The sequence below is a fragment of the Perissodus microlepis genome, chromosome 8, assembly GCF_051167445.1.
Source record: "Perissodus microlepis isolate ML-2025 ecotype Zambia chromosome 8, ASM5116744v1, whole genome shotgun sequence".
Taxonomy (NCBI): domain Eukaryota; kingdom Metazoa; phylum Chordata; class Actinopteri; order Cichliformes; family Cichlidae; genus Perissodus; species Perissodus microlepis.
The window spans coordinates 10,331,670-10,354,375 of record NC_140468.1 but is presented as its reverse complement, the minus strand read 5'-3'; the positions used below and the strand labels follow the sequence as shown (position 1 = coordinate 10,354,375).

The following is a 22,706-nucleotide window of genomic DNA, read 5'->3' as shown; positions in this document are numbered from 1 at the left end:
GTGAGTGGCAAATGAGATAGAGGACATTTGCAAATGTTTGTGTTTGTGTTGACTGTTTTACTAGGTAGTGGGGAGGTTAAAGGTCATACGGATTCAAGGATAACAGTGTCTCCCACAAAGGAGTAAGTTGTGCATCCCTGCTTGAAAGACATTTCCTGTATAAGAGTGTATGTGTGTGTGTGTGGTGTGTGCGTGTGTATGTTTGAGTTTGAATGTGTGACACCTGAAAGTGTGCTTGTACCCACGTCAGTCTGCATGTAAGTGTCTTAAATAATGAATATGTGAATGTGAAGATACTACTGTATAAATAAAATAACTAAAGTTTATAAAAAAAAATCAGATTGGCACTTTTACACTTGTTAAAAACATAATCACTCATTCTCTTTAATGTTTCATGATGCATTTACATTTTATCCCAAAAAACAAATGATTTTTGATTAAAAACAACAACAAACCAACAATTTCAAAGTTCTGCTTTTCATTGAATCCCTTAACAAAAAACCCCCAAAAAACAATTATTTCTGATTGTCAAGATTTGAGTCTGTTTTATAGCTGCTTTGTAAGTGAGTAAAAACAGATATAACTGCAGGCATAAAACATCCAGCATTAATTGTATATTTGTTTTATTGCTACTAAAACGTCTTTCGGCATATTCCTTCAAGTCCCACAGTGTTAAAAATGACATATTTTTGCACCTTGGTTACACTTTTAAAGAAATACTTCCCTAAACAGCATGAGATAGCAATTTCAAGTAAAAGCTTCATGTAAATCCATCTGTAATATGAAAGTGCTGCCCTCTAGTGTCAAGAAGCGACACATTGCAGGGTTTTTACCACTTGATTTTCTACATTCCACCAAGAACTGAAGGCTAATCATAACTTGTAAGGAACCATGAACAAAAACATTTGTATTCTTTGCTATAACCTGATCTTCTTGTAATTCCTGTATATAGTGTACACAGGGCTCACTGACGACACGCCTGATTCTTCTGGTACTGCTTTACTGTTTTCAATAAGGCAAATTTCCTATGCAAATACCACCATAGATTATGAAACGTGCCAAGAGTGGATGTTAAATCCTCCGGAGCAGACTGAGCTGCTTTGGAATTTCAACATCAAGACTTGGCAGGAAATGGAAACTTGTGGGGGTTTCCCTCTGTTTGGGGGGCCTAGCCCTTCCTCTGTGCCAAGATCTCTATCGGCAGGGAATTGCACAGTAAGGGTGGAAACAACGCCATGCTGATAAACACTTAATTCTTGGCAATGGAAAAGAGCAATCGCTTTTTTAAATAACTTTGCTTAGATGGTGATATATACATAAATTTGTTCAGACTCCTTATACACTCTAGACATAGAGAGAGGTCAAAGCCGGTACGTCCTGTGCAGCCATGCATGGAGAATATTACACAGCCCCTTAAGAACAGTTTGTACTAACATACCCTGGAAGCCAACACAATGTGTCATCTCGGTTTTCCGTTAAGAGCACTTCCTGATGCCAGGGTGTAAGGCGCTGACTTCCCGTTCTGTCGTATGGATGCAGCCTGTTCTGACACAGAAGAGATGGTTGCTGGGTGATCTATCACATGATCTGCAGTATCGGCCAACTGGTCGCTCAATTGATCACGGTCGATGATGTTGGTGGTCTCTGAGTCCAGTTCCCGAAGGTTTTCTTCATAAAATCGATGTCTAAGGCGTTTCATTTGGGGAAGCTCCCAACATGTCTCCAGCACAACCAGGACACACACCAAGCCCAGCAGCAAGTAGACTGGAAGAGCAATTTTATTGGTCAATAAATAAAAGGTGCAGATGAAATAACAGCGACTGCTTTGTTTGATGAATTTGTAATTATAACATTACTACTGTTATAGGAACACCTGGAATTTTTTATACCAACAAACAAAACTGTGAAAAAAAAGGTGTCACAGTGAAAGGAGCCGCTGCAACATGGAGCCGACGGAAAATTATAACCTGACTCTGAAGAACCCCTTGGCTTAACGAGATTAATAGCATGTTTCGTCTCAGTAATTATCTGTCAGGCCCTCAACGCAAACAGTTGCCTTTGTTCATTCTTGGACGCAGCAGGCAATCATTTTAAGCCTACAAGCTTTAAAACACATCCCCAAAATGAACACCCACAGCAAAGTCATTATGCACTTATTGCCTTCAGAGTTGATAACAGAACTAACGAGCTGATGCTGGATCTACATTTGCCGGATGCCCAAAAATACAACTGCCTCTCCCTCCATATAAGTTATGGAGGGATGCAAACATACTATCCCACACTGGCAAGCAAAGTAAATATCACACCTGGTGAGCACTGGCATGTTAGTATTGTCAGTGTGATTATGTTAGCATGCTGACATTAGCATTAAACCTCATGAAAATCTTTAAAATCCAATGCACATGAAGAAACTGTGATGTTCTTGTTTACTTGCTTAGTTGCGCACTCCACCCCCCTTTGTACTCCTGTTAAAGCCCCATTGCACTGTTGTATGAAGAAAGTAGTGCACACCTGTGTATAAATTGTTCAGGTTCTCTGCAATGTCCAAACAGAGAGTAATGGCTGGTGGGAATTGGGAGTGAAAGCACTGCTACCCCATGCTAAAAAGACCCAGATGAGATGGTTCAGGCATTTTCTTACAATGCCTACTGGGTGTTTGGAGATTTTCTGGGCAGGTCCCATTGGGAGGAGACCCTGGGATAGACCCAAAACACGCTGGAGAGATTATATATCTCATCTGGCATGGGAAATCCTCGTAATCTGGCAGGCGGAACTGGGGAGAAGGATGTCTAGAATATCCTGCCTAACCTGCTGACTGACTATAGCAAAGGGGAAGATCATGAATGGGTGGCTCAATTCTTAGAAAAACTCTGATGAATATCAGAAGACGTTTACCTTATTTTCAGAGTCACTGAGCCTGATTCTCCATGTGTTTATTGACTTTTTAAATCAATAGAACAGCTTTTAGTTGTGAAAACATAATTATATTTGAATTGCTTCTTTTTATTTTCTAATGATCCAATAACCTTGTAGCATGATAGATGGCATTTTACACATTGTGTCTTTGGAACAAAGGGTGTATTTATATAGATATTTTATTAAAAGTCAGGAATTTCTAGGTGTCGGTTTAGCTCAGAGGTTGAGCAGGAGACACGAAGCCCTTTACTGTGTGTCTTCTCTGTTGCCTCTTCACTAAAAACTATCTTATAGGCAAGAGAAAGCCCAAAAAATATTCCATATTTTGATATTTAATTGTTTCTTTTTACAAAATACATTATCTATTTCATGATATATTAGATAAAAAAAATGTGACTGCCTTTTTAAATTCTACTCACCTGTAATGGCCAGCCGGTAGAGGTGTGGGTGTGGATTTATGTCTTTACTGGGAGTTTCTCCTGGTACATAATCTCCAAGGCCAATAGTTGTCAGAGAGATGAAGCAGAAATACAGAGCCTCTAGGAAGTTCCAGTCTTCCTCGAAAGCGACAAAGATCCATGCAGGGATAATTACAAAGATAAGGGTCGTGATGAAGGCAAGGAAGGCAGCATGAATGACTCCCAGGTGTGACTTAGACATAGCCCATCGTCGATGGAAGTAGGACAGTGGACGACGTGTGACCACGGACATGATCCGTTGAACCGCAGCAGAGAGGAAGAAGAGGGTAACAGGGATGCCAAGGAGGGAGTAGAAGATACAGAAAGCCTTCCCCCCATCAGAGAGAGGAACCGTGTGGCCATAACCTGAAGACACAACAAAACATGTAGCACTATGTAAATTACAGAGTTACAGTAATAAAAGGAGGAATTCTCCTACAGGATTCACCCGGGATTTGTGAAAACTAACTGTAGTTAGCGTCGAACAAGACTCGTCAAGTCTTAAAATGAAGCACAGAGCCTCTAGGAAGTTCCAGCAGGCTATAGAAATAAAGAAATAATTAATTTATCTTTAACATTTTTTTAGGATATCCTCTGTAAACTTTGCATGATTTCACGCTGCCTATTAGTTTCCTTTTGGTTAATATAAGCTACCACTTGTGCCATGTCGTATGTGATGCAACAACTACTCTGTTAAAATGCTAATATAGCCATTATAAACTTATATCCCAAAGGTCCTCCTAGACCTCCAGAAAACTGAAAAATAAATAAATTCACGCATTCATATAAATATAAAAGTCCCACCCTCAAGAAGTGTTGGTGACAAATGCTGAAGGTTTGCACAAAGCCTTATCGTTTTTTAATTTATCTTAAAAAAACAAATGAGTTGAGATAAGGATTTATTCTTCTAGAGATGCATTTACTGATATGTCTGATAAAAATACTACTTTCCTGAGTGTATTACTTATACAAAGGCCCTGAAAGGCAGGACAAATACTGCTTTCATGGATTATTTATAGAATCTGGACCAAAATTCATACAATACAATAACAATACATGTAATAGAGACACCTTGAAACACACACTATTTATAAATGGACATTTAACCTAGACCTTGATCAAAAAAATTAGGCAGAGGGATTTTTCTCATCTTGGCTAATCTTGACTTAAATACACAAAACATTATTACATGATATATTGAATTTCTCCATCATTTAACATGGCTTGCTTATTGTTAGTTCACTTACCGTACATGTCCAAATGACCAAGGGAGCTATTTTTATGTCATTTCTCTTTGCTCACATTAAACTGAGGTAACAGAAAAGTATATCAGTAACAAAGTAACAAATTCATTACTGTCTTTAATAAACATTTCCGGTATCTGTGCTTTATTTGATTATTTATTTTTACTTTTACGAGTACTTTCTTCTCGTTGCAGTTTCAAAACAGGATTGTTACTTTAGGCTTAACGCGTTTGAGGGAAGTTTTTGTTTCACTTCACTGCGTGCCTTAAAACATCAAATCGATTTGAGGATAAATGGAGGGAACGGTAAAACAGAAAAGACATTCCTATTTGTGTATCCATCACTAGAGCGAACAGAAAGGAAGTATCTTTTGTAAGTGGCAGGTAATTTCAAATGCTATGTTTCTGTAAGTTCAACAAAGATCAGTAAAAACACAAACTGCTTGTGTGCAGTTTGTCACACAGTGTCTGCTAGCAAAAGGTACGGCTGCTGTATTTCCCAGGGAGAGAAAAGAGTTTGAGATAACTTCACTGAGAGATGGAGAATGATGTAAGAAACATAGGACAGGAGAGGAAGGAGACAGGTTATATTTAAAGGTAAGGACTGCTCAGTGACATGTGATAAACTGGATAAACTGAAATTTAAAGCTAGTCTATTGTAATTCTACATACTTGTCTGAACTTGAATGTTATTTAAAGTCCAATGCAATTAATAATTCATTCCCTTAACTACTATATTTTTTCTCCTTTGGAAAGAAAAACATGAACATCCTAAACATTTATTATTCAAACCACATTATTTTCCAATGTGTTAAAAGTGGCTACAGGGGATCTTTAACCATAAACTTATTAGTTACAGCGAGGAAACCTGTTTATATAGCGTGCCACAAATTTACATTTATTCAGCTAAATGGGCCACTCACATTTTCGACACTCGAAGCAAAGGCTTTTAAAGTCTGAACACCTGTATCCGTTGGACTCACCTGTTGTGGTCAGCACGGTGCTGGTGAAGAACAGGGAGGACACAAAGTCCCAGCTACGCTGGGTGTCGTTACCCAGGATGGACACTCCATAGTTACTGGCCTCGAGAGCGCGGGCCAGGAGCTTCTCTAGGCGAGCGTCAGACACACAGGAGTTGTTCCTCAGGAAGTCCCGTAGATCCGCTTTGAGCTTCTGCCGGAGCGCGTCTTCGTACGGCAGCTCGATGGCGGAGAAGATCCCGGCGCCGACGATGAGGTAAAGGATGTAAGCGACAACCAGCAGGCCGAAATTCAACGCTGACTGGTGCCTGTCTATAAACCGACGGCACGCGCCTCTTGTGCACCCGCGTACCATCCCACTTGCTTAAAGTTTGTTTATTTAAAAAAAACAAAAAACCTGTACTCAGTTTAATTTAAATAAATAGAAATCCTGGAATCTTTTGGTAGAGACTTCTATGCTGTACTCGGTGGATGGACTCGTCTTCCTCATTCTTCATTCCTCAGTGGTAGGGCAGTGGTGACGTCACTCATTCACCTTACCAGGTGGAGTGCGTCTTTAACTGCACTTCCCTCTCAAACCGGTCGAACGGGTTTTGTGTTTTGAGTCAATGGAAATTAATTAATAAATCATGAGCAAGGTCAGCTTTCTTCGGTGACCCAGATTTACTGCGATCAAACATACATTTTGCATTATTAAAACAGCAGAACATCATTTTAAACCAAAAGACCATCTTTTATAGGGGTTAGGATACACCCTATACTTTCCAAGCCAATTTTCTTCTTTATTATTCTAAAAAAAAAATTCAAACACTGTTTTTGAGTAAAATTATGTGTTATCTAAACTTTGTGTGCTTCCATTTTCTTACGCTTTTACTCCTCCATATCCCCGTGGACAGTTTTATCAGAGCGTTTAAAATCCTCGTTGTTTGTAATTAACACCTTTACCACTAGAAGACGCTAGAGACCATGTTTCTACAGTCGTGTGTGTGCGAGTGTGTGTGTGCATACTGTGAGCTACATCAGAAAAGAAAAAAGGAACAGTTGATTAAAAAAAACCCAAAACATTTTATTGATAAGTAACCGCCAGACATGTGCTCCACTTACTCCATCATCAATTTATCTTTGCATCTTTCCCTCTCATGTCTGGCATCTGGCAATAAATAATTATTTACAGACATTAGGGAAGCACAAAATGAAAAGCAACAAGAAGTTACAGTCATTAGAGATGCTGTCAGAGCAGTAATATACAGTGAATGAGACAGCCTGAAATCAATACTGTTGCATACAAAGCTGACAGATAGAGGATGGTCATTAATTGATAGTCTTGGCTGGATTAACGCCTGAGTCTGGTGTATCCTCTCTCTCTCTCTCTCTGGTGGATATTTGTGGAATTCCCAAATTATCCCGAGACAATAATTCAGTTATCTAAGAATCAAAAAGAAAAATAGCCACTTTTAGGAACTGCTGTGTGGAGACATGATCTGAAGCAGTGATAGTAGGTAAGGTAAGTTCAACACAGAAAACATTGCACTTTTTGACAGTTGTACAGTTGCTGATATGACAATACATTTCAGATGGTTCCACTATAAAAAAAAGTAGATAAATTAATTTAATAAAGTGTTTAAAGCACAAAAGGTACAATTATTTAGAAAAGTGTAAAAAAAAGAATGGCCACAGATTTGTGCTGCTGGACTCCCCCCCCCCCCCCCCGTCTCTCCTATACTAATCTTGTGATCTTTAAAAGGTGCCTGATCGTCACATAGGAAACTACTCTAGGTTTTACCTTAAAGGTGGTGTATTGTACCACCTTTAAGGTGTACAATACACCTTACAAGTTTTATACATCACCCACAGCAGCAGAGGGCAAAATTAACTGACTCAAAAGCTTGCTTAGTTACTAAAGAATGAGTGAGGAATGCTTCAGGAATGACCTTATAGCTAATGAAAAATTCATCAGTACCTACCTAATAACTCCTGGTCTAGGTCTTTATAGTAAATAAAGAACAAGTTAGGATGTATTATATTAATAAGTTATTAAGTAATAATTAGTTCATACACTCACTGCTTTGTTAGAAACACCTGGTCAATTGCTTGTTAATGCAAATAGCTAATCAGCCAATTTCATGGCAGCAACTGAATGCATTCAGGCATGTAGATATGGTCACGAGGACACGCTGAAGTTCAAACCGAGCATCAGAATGGAGAAGAAAGGTGATTTAAGCGCATTTGAATGTGGCATGGCTGTTAGTGCCAGATGGGCTAGTCTGAGTATTTCAGAAACGACTGATCTACTGGGATTTTCCACACAACCATCTGTAGGGTTTACAGAGAATGGTCCAAAAAAGGAGAAAATATCCAGTTAGCAGCAGTTCTCTTGGAGAAAAATGCCTTGTTGATGCCAGAGGTCACAGGAGAATGGCAGACTGCTCTGAGCTGATAAAAAGGCAACAGTAAATCAAATAACCAGTCGTTAAAACCGAGGTATCTAGAGGAGCAACACATTGAACCTTGAAGCAGATGGGCTACGGCAGCAGAAGACCACACTTGGTGTCCCTCCTGTGGTAACTGAGGCTACAGTTTGCATGGGCTCACCGCAATTAAACAACGTAAGATGAAATGTGTCCCAATTTCTGCTCTGACACTTGGATGGTATAATAAGAATTTGGTGTGAACAACATGAGAACATGGATCCATCATGCCTTACAATTACAGTTCACGTTGTTGTTGGTGTGATGGCGTAGGCGATATTTTCTTGGCAAACTTTGGACCTCTTAGTACCAACTGAGTATCATTTAATCATCACATCTGACCTGAGTATTGTTGCTGACCATGTCCATTCCTTTATGACCACAGTGTTTCCCGAACATGAGTTCACTGTACTTAAATGACCTCCACAGACACCAGGTCTCAATCCAATAGACCATGTTTGTGAAGTGATGGAACGGGAGATTCACGTTGTAGATGTACAGTGAACAAAACTGCAGCAACTGCGTCACATTGTCATGTCAAAATCTCTTAGGAATGTTTCCAGCACATTGTTGAATCTGTGGCATGACGAATTAGGGCAATTCTGAAGGGAAAAGATGGTCCAAACCAGTACAAGCAAATTGTACCTAATGAACTGACCAGTTAGTGCAGTTATCTGTATACTGCTGCAGAACCTCATACAAAGTAGTTACTTAGTAGTTACTGATTTTTTCAGCATGACTCCTCCATTGCCTGTAGTCCATAATTACTTAATAAATTTTAAAAAGAGCAGGGTCCTCAAAAAGTATCTCAGTATTCAACATTCAAACGCACTTATATGAATAACTTAATTCTTTGTAACATAATAAAGGCAAACACCATAAAAATGTAATGTAGAAACTACTAGAGAAACAACTTACTTAGGTTTCTTACACTAAAATTTGCCTTCACCATGCCAGTCATATAATAACATGTTAATAATCTGTGCATAATCACAGGAGGCAGGGGGTAATTAATGGTAAGGTAAACCTGAAATAATGAGAAACCACTGAAGTATGCTTTGGTCCTTGATGCCACATAAAAAGAGAAACAAGTAATCAGTGTAAGTAATTACTGTATTGAGTTATGAGGACAGTGGCAAGTTGTTAATGCAAGGATAATTATGAACTCACCGGTACCTAATGATTCACTAACACAGGATCTCCCAGTTGATTCTTTAGTAAATAATATTTTTCACATGGAATGCCAAGAGCTGGATTTATTGGGGAACTATCAATGAGCGTTTACTATCAGGCCATTGCTGATCCATTCCTCACTTGCACTTTACTAAAAAGGCACATTTTTGTTTCACTTAATGTAAAGTGTTAGCAGGATGTCTTACCTCTACACTCATATCTGAGGTCTGAGAAGATAACATGTTCCTGAGAGAACACAAACAGTCCCAGTCTGCCTCCAGCCAGGGTGTGGTCATACACGGCCCCCGAGTCGGACAAAATGTCCCTGCCCTCGTACACCACCACCCTGCAAAGGAAGCACAGTATAGCCAACCCAGTGCAAATCAGCCGCAGTACAACACTAAGATGTTCACATTAAATTTAAGTTAAAATCATAAGTAAAATGCAAAATAACCTGCAGAAAATAACTAAAGGCATTTCAATTTCAAATAGTATCATCAAGGACATTTTTGAGGTATCTTTTCTATTCTTCTTCTTTTTCTGCTTGTCCTTCGCAAAGTTACTATAAATTCACACTTTACGTTTTTCTTGATGTTGCATACTTTACGTTTTTTTTTCACGGACATCACAGAGGACGTGATGTCAGTTGGAGATATATTCATAGCAGTTACAATGGAGCTTTGGAGCAAGTATCCAAAATATCAATACATGTCCGTCCTTCACAGTCAAAGAGCAGGAGCTTCTTTTCAGCCTCACATTCACTTAGTGTACAGTTGTACATTCATTCTCCAGTACAGTCATTCAGTAACAGGAATGCAGCACTGCCACAGCATGTATCAAAAAAGAGTATTTTTTCAAATCTGTCACATAACAGCTTTTTTCTCTGACTTCTGTTTTTTTTCAGATTGGAAATCTCACTATGGCACTGCTGTTGTTTTCCCCATCTGCACATAAACAGCACAGAGAACTCGTAGCCTGGGGTTGTTTTTATTTTGTTGTTGTTTTTTTTTTTATCCAGGCTATTAGTGAGAAATACAACTAAACAGAAGTAGATGTGGCAGGTTGAGGAGAAGTGGGTTGGACTTGGAAAGAGAATTACACTGTTATCATAAAATAACTCTTAGAGATTGATGATGTCCTCGAGTGTAAGAACATTTCAGGCTGACACAAATGTGATTTCCACAGATTGAAGAAGTCATTCTGCAGATTGTTGTTGCACTAAAACCTACATGAACTGAACTGGGACACAAAAATTTTATTTCAAAGAACATGCCCCAGATTTTTTCTATTTTTTACCTATAATAACATTAATTTTAATAGTTTGCCATACATGCAAATATACACAGGCATGTTCACCGCTATCACAAATGTCTAAAATTCCTGCCTGCAAGTTGGATTTTGACTCAAATCAAGAAGTTTCTTTGGAAATAATAGGTAATAATGTATTCCGTGGGTAGTAATTGGGTTAAAAAATACTGGTATGGTCCTATAAAAGCCAAGCCAATAATACCTGAATGTTCAGCTGTAAATGTTCAGTTGTTTCCACTAGAAAAGAGCTCGAGTTCTCCTGAGGAAACCTGCCAATCTTTGTTTTTCTAATTCTAAAAGTTTGGTGGATTACAAGATCATAATCCAGTTGTGACAGCTGTTTCTGACAGCGCAACCCCAAAAATATAAATTAAATCCAGGTTCCAAATACAAAAACCAGCTGAGCGACAAATGTTTCATCTCAGTATATCTGGGTTTTTTTTAAAACTTCGGTTATTGTGTAAGTGTATCTAATGAAGGCATGTAAAAATTTTGCCTTAATACTATGAAAAAACCCATTACAGGCAATCAAAGGTCATGCAGTCATGATAAAACTTGAAAACTTTGCATTGAGTCCTGTGACAAACTAAGTACACCCTTAATGCTTCCATAGGACTTAAGTAATGCAAAAGACTTTACCTCAACCTAGCTGTCAAGCACAGTAGTGGAGGTGTGATGATTTGTATATGTTTTGCGGCCACAAGACCTGGGCACCGCACAGTCACTGAGTCAGCCATGAGCTTCCCTGTATACCAAAGTATTCTAGAGTCAAACTTGACACCATCTATCTGACACCTACAGCTTGGCTAGCAAATCTATAGGAGAATGGCTGAAAAAGAAAAGAATCAAGGTGATGCAATGGCCCAATAAAAGTCCAGACGTCAACCTGATTGATATGCTGTGGCGAGACCTTAAGAGAGCTGTGCATAAACAAATGCTCGGAGACCTCAATGAGCCGATTCACCACTGTAAAGAAGATCGGGCCATAATCCTCCACAAGGACGTGAGAGACTGATCAAGTTAAACAGAAAATGATAACATCAAGTTATTGTTGCTAAAGAAGGAATGCAAAGAGTCCTGTGAAAAACGTTCTTTTTCACATGACTGTCGGAGATAAGGATGCACTTTTTAATCATATTATTTTGCTCTAGCATATCTAAACCCTCATGACTTCATGACTACAGGGGCTAGCCACAAGAAATTTTCAGGCCTGACATCTAAGCTCTGTTAAAAACAACAGCAAAATTCATTTTACACCCACTCCATGCGTCACAAGCTAAAGCCCAAATCTCATTTTTTGTCAGCATGATTTTCTCTGTAACCAACTTTGAGCATCAACCTCATGGGATATATCATAGTTTCAAAGCAACATTGGCCCAATTAAATGTTGATGATGTAGAGTAAGAGAAACATGTGTCAGAGAAAACTTCAAAAAGTGCATTTGGGATAAACTTTTAATACTTAAATCATCATGTGGGATAGGCTGCTGGTCAAAACAAGTTACGGGATAGCATATGAAAAGTCTCTTTTTCCTACATTTTGATACCAGACTGATCTTCTAACTGTATTTTAATCATATTTTAAGTTGATTCTGAGTGGGTCAAGTGGGAGGATTCACTGATCTTTCATGGAAAAACCCAGAAGTATAACTACTTCACAGAGCAATATCTTCTGTCAGAAATGAATATATGCTGCATATTCTGGGGTCACTGCCTCTTTCAAGAATCAATAATCCATAATAAATCAAACCACAGTTGTGGTGACACTTTACATTAGGGTTTGTACCTGATAAACCCAGTCTTGGGTCGGTGGATAAGGTGCATGCGGTAGGGTGTGTAGTCCTTCCAGCCAATTTTATTGGGGTCGTGCCACAAAGTTCTGACCTGAAACATATTCAGGCACCACGGAGGACAATCATATTTACCAGAGTATGTAATGTTTACTGCGCCAAACAATTTAATATTCAGAAAGTGTTATCTTTTAAGATAAGATTTTCTTTGTTTTTTTTATGATACTGAAAGCACAATAAAAAGGTGGCAGATTTATGAGTTTACTCATTCTAACCTGGTGTCTAGTGTTTCCTGTGTGCCACAGAGCATTGCGCAGATACTCCCCTGGTCCTGTGTTTGAGTTGACCAGTTTGATTGAGACTCCAGCAGTGCCGAAAGCTTTGGTTGGCTTTTTCTCCCAGTAGGCCTGAGACACCTGCGCTTACAGAAAAAAAATCAATGTGGTGGAGAGAAATGGTTACATGTTCTCTATTATGTATTTTAAGTTTATTGCTTGTGAGAATTAAGAGTCAGCGTTCAGGTCGCACCTGTTTCCACATGACAACGTAGAAGCGTTGACTGGACTGATAGGCAAACACAATCCCTGCGTAGTCGTCATCTCGGTTGGTATTTACATAAAATGTGACACTGAAGTCCACGGCGCTGAACTTGTCGTATCCTGTTCAGACACAGGAATATTATTCATGTTGACTAATCACTTTCATTATATGTCTTATATGTTTAGTCTTTTTTATGGTTAATCTCACCTAAAGCGATCCCGGGGTCAGAGTTGGCAATCTGCAGCAGCTCTGTACCCTGGCTGCGGATGACCCAGAGGGGGTCAGACTGTGTGGTGCCTTTAGGGTCCAACAAAACAACCTGAAACTTCTGGAAATCTGTAGACCCAATATCCTGGTTCAGGGGACAGGGATCCAACGCATCTGGAATACTGTCATTGTCAAAGTCATCAAAGCATGCGTCTCCACTGCCATCACCTGAAAGAATAAAGAAAAAAGAGAACAAGTGTAACGTCTGTTCCTGATTATTTTTTGCCAAGATGGGGGAAAAGAACTGGACAAGATAACATGAAAATGTACTGAGAAAACCATGTATAATGGTGGATAGATCAACCTTTTAAGTATTATTAATTACACTACAGAGAGCCATTAAGTGTTTATGTTGATGTCCAAGATCAATATGACCTGAAGCAATGGAAACTGGACTGATAGTCACAAGATTTTATTTCATGACTGCAAAATCCATTAATCATAAATTGTACAAGTTATTTTCCCTGTGTGACAGCAAACTATTTGTTCATGTCTGTATTTTGATATTAGCTATGTAAAGCCTGACACACCTATGACTGGCTAGAATGGGAATCGGGTCTTATTTTATTTTTAAATAAAATCAAATTGCTCACTTTTTTTTATTGATTTGAAACATCCCTGTTTACTTTCTATTTTGCCTCCTTGGGTAGACTAGGATAGGATAGCTCAGCTGTAACAACACTGACCATCAGAGTCTAGCTGGTCCCTGTTGGGTACCAGTCTGCAGTTGTCACGGTCATCAGGGATACCGTCATTGTCGTCGTCATGGTCACAAGCATCTCCCTTTCCATCTTTGTCGTGGTCAGCCTGATTGCTGTTGGCAATATAGGGGCAGTTGTCTAGAGTGTTTTGGTGGCCGTCCTCATCGATGTCCTCATTGTCGTCGCACATGTCTCCCACCAGGTCACTGTCAGAATCAAGCTGCCAACACATGTGGATGTAGTGTATAATATGTTTTAGGTCACTACAAACAGCATTATTTATTTAGTGCAGGGAATATTTCTGTATTAGCCTGGGGGCTCGGATTAGATGAGAAATTAGCTAAAATATATAAATAAATTTTAAAAAAAGGTCACAATTAAATAAAATAAAATCTTACGGTTTCTCTTAAGGTCCTACCTAAGCATTTCAATCAAGTTGAGTTTCGGGACTATAGCACTACCTAGATACTTTCTTTTTCTGTTGTAGATTTACTGCTGTGCTTGGGATCATTATACTGTTGCATGGCCCAGTTCCAGCCAGGCTTTAACTGTTGGAGAGATAGGCTTACATTTGATTGTAGAATACTTTGTTATGTTATACATGTTTGTTCATGGTTGACTCAATAAGGTGACCAGACCCTATGATTTGGGCAAAACAAGCCCAAATCATCATCACCCATCCAACCAAGAGCTGGAAATGATAAGCTAAAAATATGGCGACCAGTTACAAGTGTTAGCTAATTGTATGAATTATCAGTTAAAATTATTAATTAAACATAATAAGTAAATATTTCTCTAAAATCAAAAGTTGGAAATAATTAACTAAAACATGTCTCACAGTTGGAACTGCTAGCTCAAAGCATCAATAAACAAAATAGCTTTCTAAACATTAGCTAACCTGTGGTAGCAGCACTTAATGAAGAGTTTTTAAATATAATAGTAACTAAAAGTAGTTGATTAATGGGTGACGGAGTTTTCTTACTGTGACTAATGAATTGTAAGCAACATATAATCACAAAGAGTTTAAAATAAACTGGAGGCAGTCCAAATCTAACTTTAAAATTAGCTCAAGTGCACTTATTTAAATATAAAAGGTATGTTCATAAACAGATTAGTAGATTCATCTGACAGGGTTTTGGGGGTAAGTCAGAAGAAAAAAATGTTTGAAAACTTTTGATTTTTTCAAGAACCTGGTCTGGGTTATGTAGAAGTGGACAGTTGTCACACTGGTCTCCGACACCATCCAGGTCTGTGTCCCTCTGGTCGGTGTTGTAGACTAGAGGACAGTTGTCCCGGTCATTCAGAAACTCTGAAAGAATAGACAGAAACACACACACATACACAGCCTTTAGACTGATTTTATTTTTTTTTTTAAATTTTGTGAACATAACCAGACAAATAATATACATCAAGGCTATGTTTCGGTAAATTCAATTTCATCTATATTTTCAAGTTCATATCTGCTTTTTTTGAGGTATTACATTGCCAGCACTGTCACTTTATTACCACCAATTGATCCTGATTCCAAGCAGACTAGCGGCACATTCAAGGCCTGGTACAATGAGTTGTTCTTACCATCTCCATCTATGTCGATGCTGCAGGCGTCTCCCTCTCCATTGTTATCAGTGTCTGTCTGCATAGGGTTGCTTTCAAATGGACAGTTGTCGCAGCTGTCCCCAACCCCATCCCTGTCAGAATCAAACTGCCGAGGGTTGTACATCAGCGGGCAATTGTCCTGTGTCAAAAAAACACACATTCACACGGATGTTTGCATACGGCAAGACACACCTGTTTTCAATCATGGCGACTTTAAAGTGGTTTTGTCTCACCCTTTCATCTGTGATGCCATCATTGTCATCATCAGGGTCACAGGCATCGCCCTGTCCGTCCGCATCCAGGTCTTCCTGTCCAGAGTTTGGCAGCATGGGGCAATTATCCTGCAGCCAGTCACAACAAAGATTAATGGTATCCAGAATGCATCTCAGGTATCTCTCAACAAGTCTGAATGATTTTAGCTCACGCTGAAGTAGATATCTTACCTTTTCACACTGATAGGTGGCATTCTGCTTGCAGGGTAATCTATTATTGGGCCAGCCATCCAGATCAGAGTCCTCACCACACAGCGAGCCATCGCCAGCAAACCCCACCGCACACACACACTTGTACAAGACCTCAGACGCCAGGCCAAGGTATATACACTCAGCATACTTGTGGCAAGTGTGTGTGTTGTCTTTGCAAGGGTTGTACGGTTCACACACCTACAAACAGAGCAGCTCTTTGAGAATCCAAAAGTCTCTACGGTTAATGACTGCAGGTCAAAGCAAAGAGAAAAACACCTGCCTGCCTGGTTTTCAGGGCTTCATCCAGACCGAGGCCATACGGTTGAGTGCCTTTATAGCGCGGCGGACAGGGCAGGCAGTAGAATCCAGGGTCTGTGTTTATGCAAAGTGTAACACACACTCCCTCCACTTCACACTGAAGAGATGGAGGTTGAGAGATTATCCATGTTCAGCATATCAAACATGAACTGTACAAAGGTGTTACGCGCGTTGAAAGAAAATCTCTTTGTCAGGATCAGACTACAGAATATTTCAGTGGTTACTAAGTCAGAGAAGTTAAAAATGAGTCCACTGACTTATGGAATTGTCATTAGCGCTTCAGATAAGTATCGGAAAAATTAAAGTTTTGACAAAACGATTCCACCAGGCAAAAAGTTAATGACTGATGAAAGTTCTTAATCTCTGGAGGAATATGAATATCTGTACCAAAATTCATGGCAGTTCATCTAGCTGTCTTGTCACTTAAATCAAAACCATAAATGTGGTATTAGAGGAAAAATCTGGGTCACCAGTGTTATTTGGATGCATCATCTGGGAGCCATAAGGTCTAAAAAATTCCCAATAATCCATTCCATAGTTATAGAGACACTTTAACATATGCAACCAACTGACAGGCAGGCATTACCATCACTGGAAACGGCCCTGCTGACCTTGTCAAGTTGGGCCACAATTCACTACAAGGAAATAAAGATAACTCCCTGAAAATCAATGAAATGCAGCATTATGCTAAGGAATTTTGAGGAGGACCTTTCCTACGCCATGCATCAGCGAAGTTAGGCCATTGTTGCGCTCATATTGTGTAGTGTGATCCTGTGTCTAATCTCATTACCTCATTCTCATCTTCACAATGAGTACCGTTACCATTGAAACCCAATGGGCAGCGTCCACATTCCCATGATCCATCGCGATGCGTTGTGCATTTAACCCCAGGAAAACAAGGATTTGAAAGCAAGCACATATCTGAAATGCATAAAAATTTACACATAAAAGTCTTTTACACTTAGTCACAAAGCAAATTGTTCAAGTGTGGGTCAACTGCACCATAATGATTCTGAAGGAATTCATATTCGAATCATTTCTCTTTCCTAAGCCTCTGTAATTGAATAAAGCAGAGCAAACAGTGAAGGATATTATTTCTTAATCCTCAATTGTTTGAAAACATGTTCTCTCCAATAAAATGGGATTAAGGTTCTCTATGTATGTGAGGCTTAGCTTGCATGTAGAATAACATTAGTTGGTACAGCTGCACAAGGTTAAGGTTTACCTAAAGGACATGGTTGTTTGTTACATCCTTCATAGTCCACAGCATCTCCAGCACAAGGCTTCCCGCCGTTCTGAGGGGTGGGGTTCACACACTCTCGCTGGCGACTCATGAGGCCCCCGTTACATGTCTCTGAACAGACTGACCATTCAGTCCAGGCCGTCCAGCCTCCAGCAACTACACCGAAATGCATCATTTACCTTTGAGCCACTTTTAATGCGTATGAGCGGTTTCAAATGTGCAGCTGCGCGCTCGTACTTACTCGGGCAGAGCGTGTTGTTGCAAGGTTGTGTCTCCATGGCGCTACCTGTGCACCCCTTGCCCCCCTTCTGTGGTGGAGGATTGTTGCACAGACGGACCCGTGTAATGTTTCCTTCTCCACATGTGGTTGTACATGCAGACCAAGGAGACCAAAGGCCCCAGTTCCTGTCAGCACGCACTAGACAAATAAAGACAAAAGAAAGTCAGACCACCGCTACAGCTCAGCAGCGTACAGAGAACAAAACATGTTTCCAATTACAATTAGAATTTCTACAATCTCCATTTGTCTGAGGTTTCATATTTTTGCTGTCTGGGAATTGCCAGTTCACTGTCTTGAATAGGACTTGGCTCAGTCAGTCACTAAAAGAGCATTAAGCTGAAACAGGTGACAGATCCAATGTGCAGAGTGATGCCTTACCCTTGCGGTCACACTTCATCATCATGCAGCTGCGGGTTTGGACTGACGGGCCAGAACAGGACGGCATGATGCCATTGCAGGATCGACCCCTTTGCTGCCCTCCACGTCCACAGGTGGCGGAGCAGTGGGTCCACTCAGACCATGGGGACCAGCCGTCTTCATCATCTTTATTACATACAGACAACAGACATGTGTTGTTGTTGTTGTGTTTTTATTATATTTATTAATCTTGGCATCCATGTAAAGACAAAATCCCAGCTGCAGAAAAATGATACTCACTAAGACAGACAGGACAGCAACTTCCATCGACAAAAGACGGATTGATGCAGGACACAGGAGCACATGACACCTGTTGACAAACCACCTTTCCATCCTGGCAAGACAGTCCAGTGTTGATACATTTAGATTTTCTAACAATATCACATTATTGAATCCAGATGTTTTGCTGAATGCCAGTTCTCGCAAGGAATGGTATGTTTTCATGAGTCATAACAAGTCAGGCTAATCCTTCATCCCATCCTCAACAAAAATAATGGTTCTTATAAAAAGAAACAGACGTAGGGATGAGGATGAAGCATGCATAAAATATGGAACTTCTGGAAATAAATGAAACCACATTGCATACAAGTGAAACTTCCCCAATTGGTAAACATCGTTTAAAGGAACAGTTGGACATTTTTAAAATGCTGCATATTTGCTTTTTATTAAGTATTAGAGTGAAGCGAAGCAATAATAAGTTGCAGCAGTCAAGTCGTCAACCAAAGTCCTTGTGTATAAAAACCTTGGTAAGCTACCTTGAAGATTAATTTAATGCTAAAGATTGTCACTTATAATTTTCCATTTTACTTTGCTGTTGCAGATGATGATATTAATATCTGCTCTCTATCTCTTATAAATCCTTAATTCAGTTAAATGCTTGCATGGTATTTCCCCAGGAAATTCTGCCAGTGTGTTATTGTAGTTAATAGATGTGTTCAGCACAAACCTGGCAAGTACAGGAGGTGCAGCTGTCAACCTCCCAGTCCTCCCCCTGCTCGTACACTCGTCCATCCTGCACGCACCACGCCTCACTGTCTCTGTCAAGATCATTGTCACTGCTGTCACCATCACCACCTCTGCGGCTGCTTCTGATGCTGCTGCTGATGCCACTGCCGTTGCCATTACCATTGCCATTGCTGCGGTCACGGCCGTGGTTGCTGCTGCTGCTGTTGCCGTTCCCGTTGCTGTTGCCATATCCTCTGCCACTGCCGTTGATGCGGTCACGGCCGTGGCTGCTGCTGCCGTTGCCGTTCCCATTGTCATTGCCCCTGCCATTGCCGTTGCTGTGGCCACGGGCGTGGCTGCTGTTGCTGCCGTTGCTGTTCCCATTGTCATTGCCCCTGCCATTGCCATTGCTGTGGCCACGGCCGTGGCTGCTGCCACTGCTGTTGCCGTTCCCGTTGCCTCTCCCATTGCCTTTCCCTTTGCCACTGCTGGTACCACTGCCATGTCTGTTACTGAGCTCATCCAAAGATATCCGTATCTCTTCATTTTCTTTGGACTGAAAATACTAAAATTAGCTTAATACATTTTTCAAATAAGAAAGTCTTATTATGTATTTATATTGAATGAGACCAGCCAAACTACTGTGGGCCACATCTGTGGTGAGATTTCCTCTTGGTCTTTTTTGGTTTTTTGTTTTTTTCCCCAAAGGCGTTTGCCACAGACCACAGTGCTTCCTGACAGAAAATCCTTTATTTGTGCCATTTGCACTGGAAAAAGAATTACTCTCAGAATTTAAATTCAGTCAACTTTTCTGTGATGACACAGAATAAAAAGTGTATTACAACCTTGGTAAACACATAGTGTTATTGAAAATGGGCTATTACTGGTTTAAATAATCTAAAAAAAAACAAAAAAAAGATTAAAAAATTTTCATGTTTAAAGTTACTTTTACCTTAAAAATGACACAACATTTTAACCTGTTTGCTAAAAAAATATTTAACTTCTTGCTCATGCTGCTATAAAATAACGTACTATCAGGCAATAAGAAACACAATTTTAACAAATACCATGATAAATGTGTATGCTTTTATGCATCTTACTACTCTATCCAAGTCTTCGAGCAGGTTGTTGGTCACAACACGCAGGCCATGGATCTCAGTGAGCAAGCCAAACAGGTCCTCACACGGATGAAGACAGATTTGCGATGACAAGTTGCTGACCTTTGCGCCATCCACACCTGTGGAGGAGGCACGAGTATGTGTGGGCTTTTCAAGATTTAGATATGATTCTGCTTTAATGATAAAGAAACAGGCGGAGCAACTGTACTGATGCATATGTGTGGTACCTGCACACACTCCTGCTGCATAGAGGAATATCAAAAGCTGAAGGAGACCCCTCAGATAACCCATTCCTGCTTACACATAAATAACACATGCAGTCACCTTGAAATATAGAAAGTAACCTCCTATATAGAATCCAAGCAGATCTGAGGCATAGGAAATAAAAGAAAAAGAAGGACAAAAAGAGAGAAATAACCATGCATACCTGCGTTCTCCTTGCTCCTCTGCCTTTCCTGACTAGAAATCACAGCCAGTAGGCTCGTCCCTGCTGCAGCTCCGCAGGGGCTGTAGTGGAATGTCTCCTTTTCCTCTTCCTTGATTGCTTCCCTTCTTTATTATCTTCTCACCTTGGTATCCAGAGTGAAGATCACCAGCACAGTTCACTCAGTAATTTGTCACTGAATCATCCAAAGAAAAGAAAAAAGGGATGGGTTTGGTAAGAGAGTAATCTGAGTAAGAAACATGCAGACAGCTTTGTTAGTTCGGGAGAAAGCTCTAACAGTGTTATTTGTTTGAGAGTGTGTGTGTCTGTGTATGTGTGTGTATGTGTGGCAGGAGCAGGGGCCATATTTTACCCGTGTGTCTGGCGATGAACTAGGCTGCATATCTCCCAGCGAGGAACCCAGCTGGATGGAAGGAACTGTGTCTGTGTGTGTGTTGACGTCTCGATGCAGGTTTCCCAGACACATCATTTACACTGTTCACTCTCCAAAATGAGACTTGCATGCACGAATGCGCACACTCACACACCGAAACAGGCACACAGGCACAAACACACACTGTTACTGGCTGCACAAATTTTCCAATATTTTAGCAGCGAGAAAACTGGCATTACCATAAATCCTTTGCAAAAATTAGAGGCTTGATGCGTGTGTGTTTGCATGTGTGTGCTTTTGGAAGTGCTGTGTGCAGAAGATTGTGAGCTATGAGCAAACTGATGGAATACAAAAACATCTACTTCGGCTGGGATCTCTCTCTGTTTGGTCTTCTCCCTGCTGAGTCAAAAAGGCATCATCATCCCGAATCACATTTTCCATCTGTACACTCCACTTGTGGACTAATGAATCTCACAGATGTGTGTGCACACATGCATGCGCCTGTGCCCATACAAACACACTCACACAAAATCCCAACAAATTTTCTATTTCCAGATACCTAGAAACATCACAGTGGAGAACAAATAAGAACAGAGACCATGTTTCTTCCTGGAAGTGGTTCAGTGACGGAGACAGTGAAAGCAGGTGCTGTCACTGCTCTGGGAGTCAGAAAAAGCCCAAAAGTAATAAGATCTGAGGGGATAGAAAAAGGTAGAGTTGGGTGAGATTACTTGGCAGAGTCTAGCGTGACACTCTTGGAGTGATATGCTGTGCGGAAGGCACACTCTGTTCTGGGATCTGTCTCAAAGTCCTCACTCTGTTAGTCTTACACTGTGTTTATGGGGAGAAAATAGTTTTAAAGAGGGCATCCACTATGGTCTCAAAAAAACTGATTGAAGGCTACAGGGGCTATCGCCAGAAGGTAGTACTGAAAGCAACAAGAAGACCTTTAATAAGATTGAGGCAGGATGAGAAACAGGGCACTTTATGCAATCAGGCAGCTTAACAAAAGCGAGGTGGTGTTGCAGCAATTGCCCCATTTCTCCAACAGTAACTAGACCAGAGAACTGAAAGGGCTTCTGCATTATAGTCTAAGTCCTTGCTGTGAGCAGAAACTTCAGTGCCAGGCAAGCCAGACAATAACCTGCAATTGCCGCCCCACTCTAAGCATAGTGGTCAGAGAATTACATGGGCTTAAAGGAAAAGGATTTACATGGACGGGTGCACAGTGAAGTAAGAATGGAAAAGGTTGGGGATAAAGGTGTCACAAGACAGAAAAGGTAGGCATGAATGATATGATGAGACTTGTTAAAGACTGTCCTTTATTTATATATGAGCTCATTTCTGCTTAGTTAAATAGGTGTGTAGCATGCAGATAGATAGGTGCTGATTCATCTGACAGAGTGCAACCCTTTGTTTATCTCAGTAACAATCACTGCGAGGTCAGTAGCTCTACAGGTCAGTAAAACAGGACAGCATTAATCCATTTATCAGATATTCTGCAGATTAGCCTGCAACGCGCGCGCTTCTGGGATCTGTAGTCCAGAGTGACGATTTTCTGAATGAATCCGAGTCATTTACACAGTGTGCATGAAGGTCTTCATATATCAAAGGCCTCTGTTATTAGACTCGGTGGTGCTGAAATCAAAGCTTGACCTCAGAGT

General features: G+C 40.3%; 2 protein-coding genes across 4 annotated transcripts; both read right to left on the bottom strand.

Annotated features, from left to right (window-relative positions):
• Positions 1-171: 171 nt before the first annotated feature.
• On the bottom strand, positions 172-6,113 carry LOC146381422 (potassium channel subfamily K member 1-like). The gene is made up of 3 exons (XM_084937442.1): positions 5,601-6,113; positions 3,336-3,740; positions 172-1,764 (listed from the first exon to the last, which is right to left on the bottom strand). The coding sequence occupies exons 1-3, from the start codon at positions 5,950-5,952 to the stop codon at positions 1,460-1,462; spliced, it is 1,062 nt and encodes a 353-aa protein (XP_084793568.1). The 5' UTR covers positions 5,953-6,113; the 3' UTR covers positions 172-1,459.
• Positions 6,114-6,642: 529 nt separating this feature from the next.
• On the bottom strand, positions 6,643-21,222 carry LOC146381421 (thrombospondin-2-like). 3 transcript variants are annotated; one of them, XM_084937439.1, is made up of 22 exons: positions 21,022-21,222; positions 20,652-20,844; positions 20,452-20,517; positions 20,207-20,343; positions 19,108-19,662; positions 18,402-18,495; positions 18,123-18,287; positions 17,706-17,882; positions 17,447-17,620; positions 17,012-17,142; positions 16,184-16,318; positions 15,883-16,101; positions 15,673-15,780; positions 15,419-15,578; positions 15,034-15,152; positions 13,829-14,063; positions 13,083-13,310; positions 12,864-12,994; positions 12,611-12,751; positions 12,332-12,429; positions 9,445-9,584; positions 6,643-7,022 (listed from the first exon to the last, which is right to left on the bottom strand). In XM_084937439.1, exons 3-22 carry the CDS (start codon positions 20,513-20,515, stop codon positions 7,015-7,017), a joined length of 3,219 nt encoding a protein of 1,072 aa, XP_084793565.1. In that variant the 5' UTR covers positions 20,516-20,517; positions 20,652-20,844; positions 21,022-21,222; the 3' UTR covers positions 6,643-7,014. The 3 variants fall into 3 exon arrangements, with proteins under 3 accessions (XP_084793565.1, XP_084793563.1, XP_084793564.1); XM_084937437.1 differs by lacking the exon at positions 6,643-7,022 and having other exon boundaries at positions 9,413-9,584; XM_084937438.1 differs by lacking the exons at positions 6,643-7,022; positions 21,022-21,222 and having other exon boundaries at positions 9,413-9,584; positions 20,652-20,957.
• Positions 21,223-22,706: the final 1,484 nt, after the last annotated feature.

Excerpts from the sequence above, each read along its gene's own strand:
- LOC146381421 (XM_084937437.1), bottom strand. The coding sequence starts at position 20,515 with ATGGGTTATCTGAGGGGTCTCCTTCAGCTTTTGATATTCCTCTATGCA. Across the intron at positions 16,102-16,183 it reads AAGCCCTGAAAACCAGGCAG|GTGTGTGAACCGTACAACCC; the intron begins GCAGGTGTTTTT and ends CTCTGTTTGTAG. Across the intron at positions 14,064-15,033 it reads TTCTACATAACCCAGACCAG|CTTGATTCTGACAGTGACCT; the intron begins GTTCTTGAAAAA and ends ATGTGTTGGCAG.
- LOC146381422 (XM_084937442.1), bottom strand. The coding sequence starts at position 5,952 with ATGGTACGCGGGTGCACAAGAGGCGCGTGCCGTCGGTTTATAGACAGG. Across the intron at positions 3,741-5,600 it reads CACCGTGCTGACCACAACAG|GTTATGGCCACACGGTTCCT; the intron begins GTGAGTCCAACG and ends TTGTGTCTTCAG. Across the intron at positions 1,765-3,335 it reads CTACCGGCTGGCCATTACAG|TCTACTTGCTGCTGGGCTTG; the intron begins GTGAGTAGAATT and ends TTGCTCTTCCAG.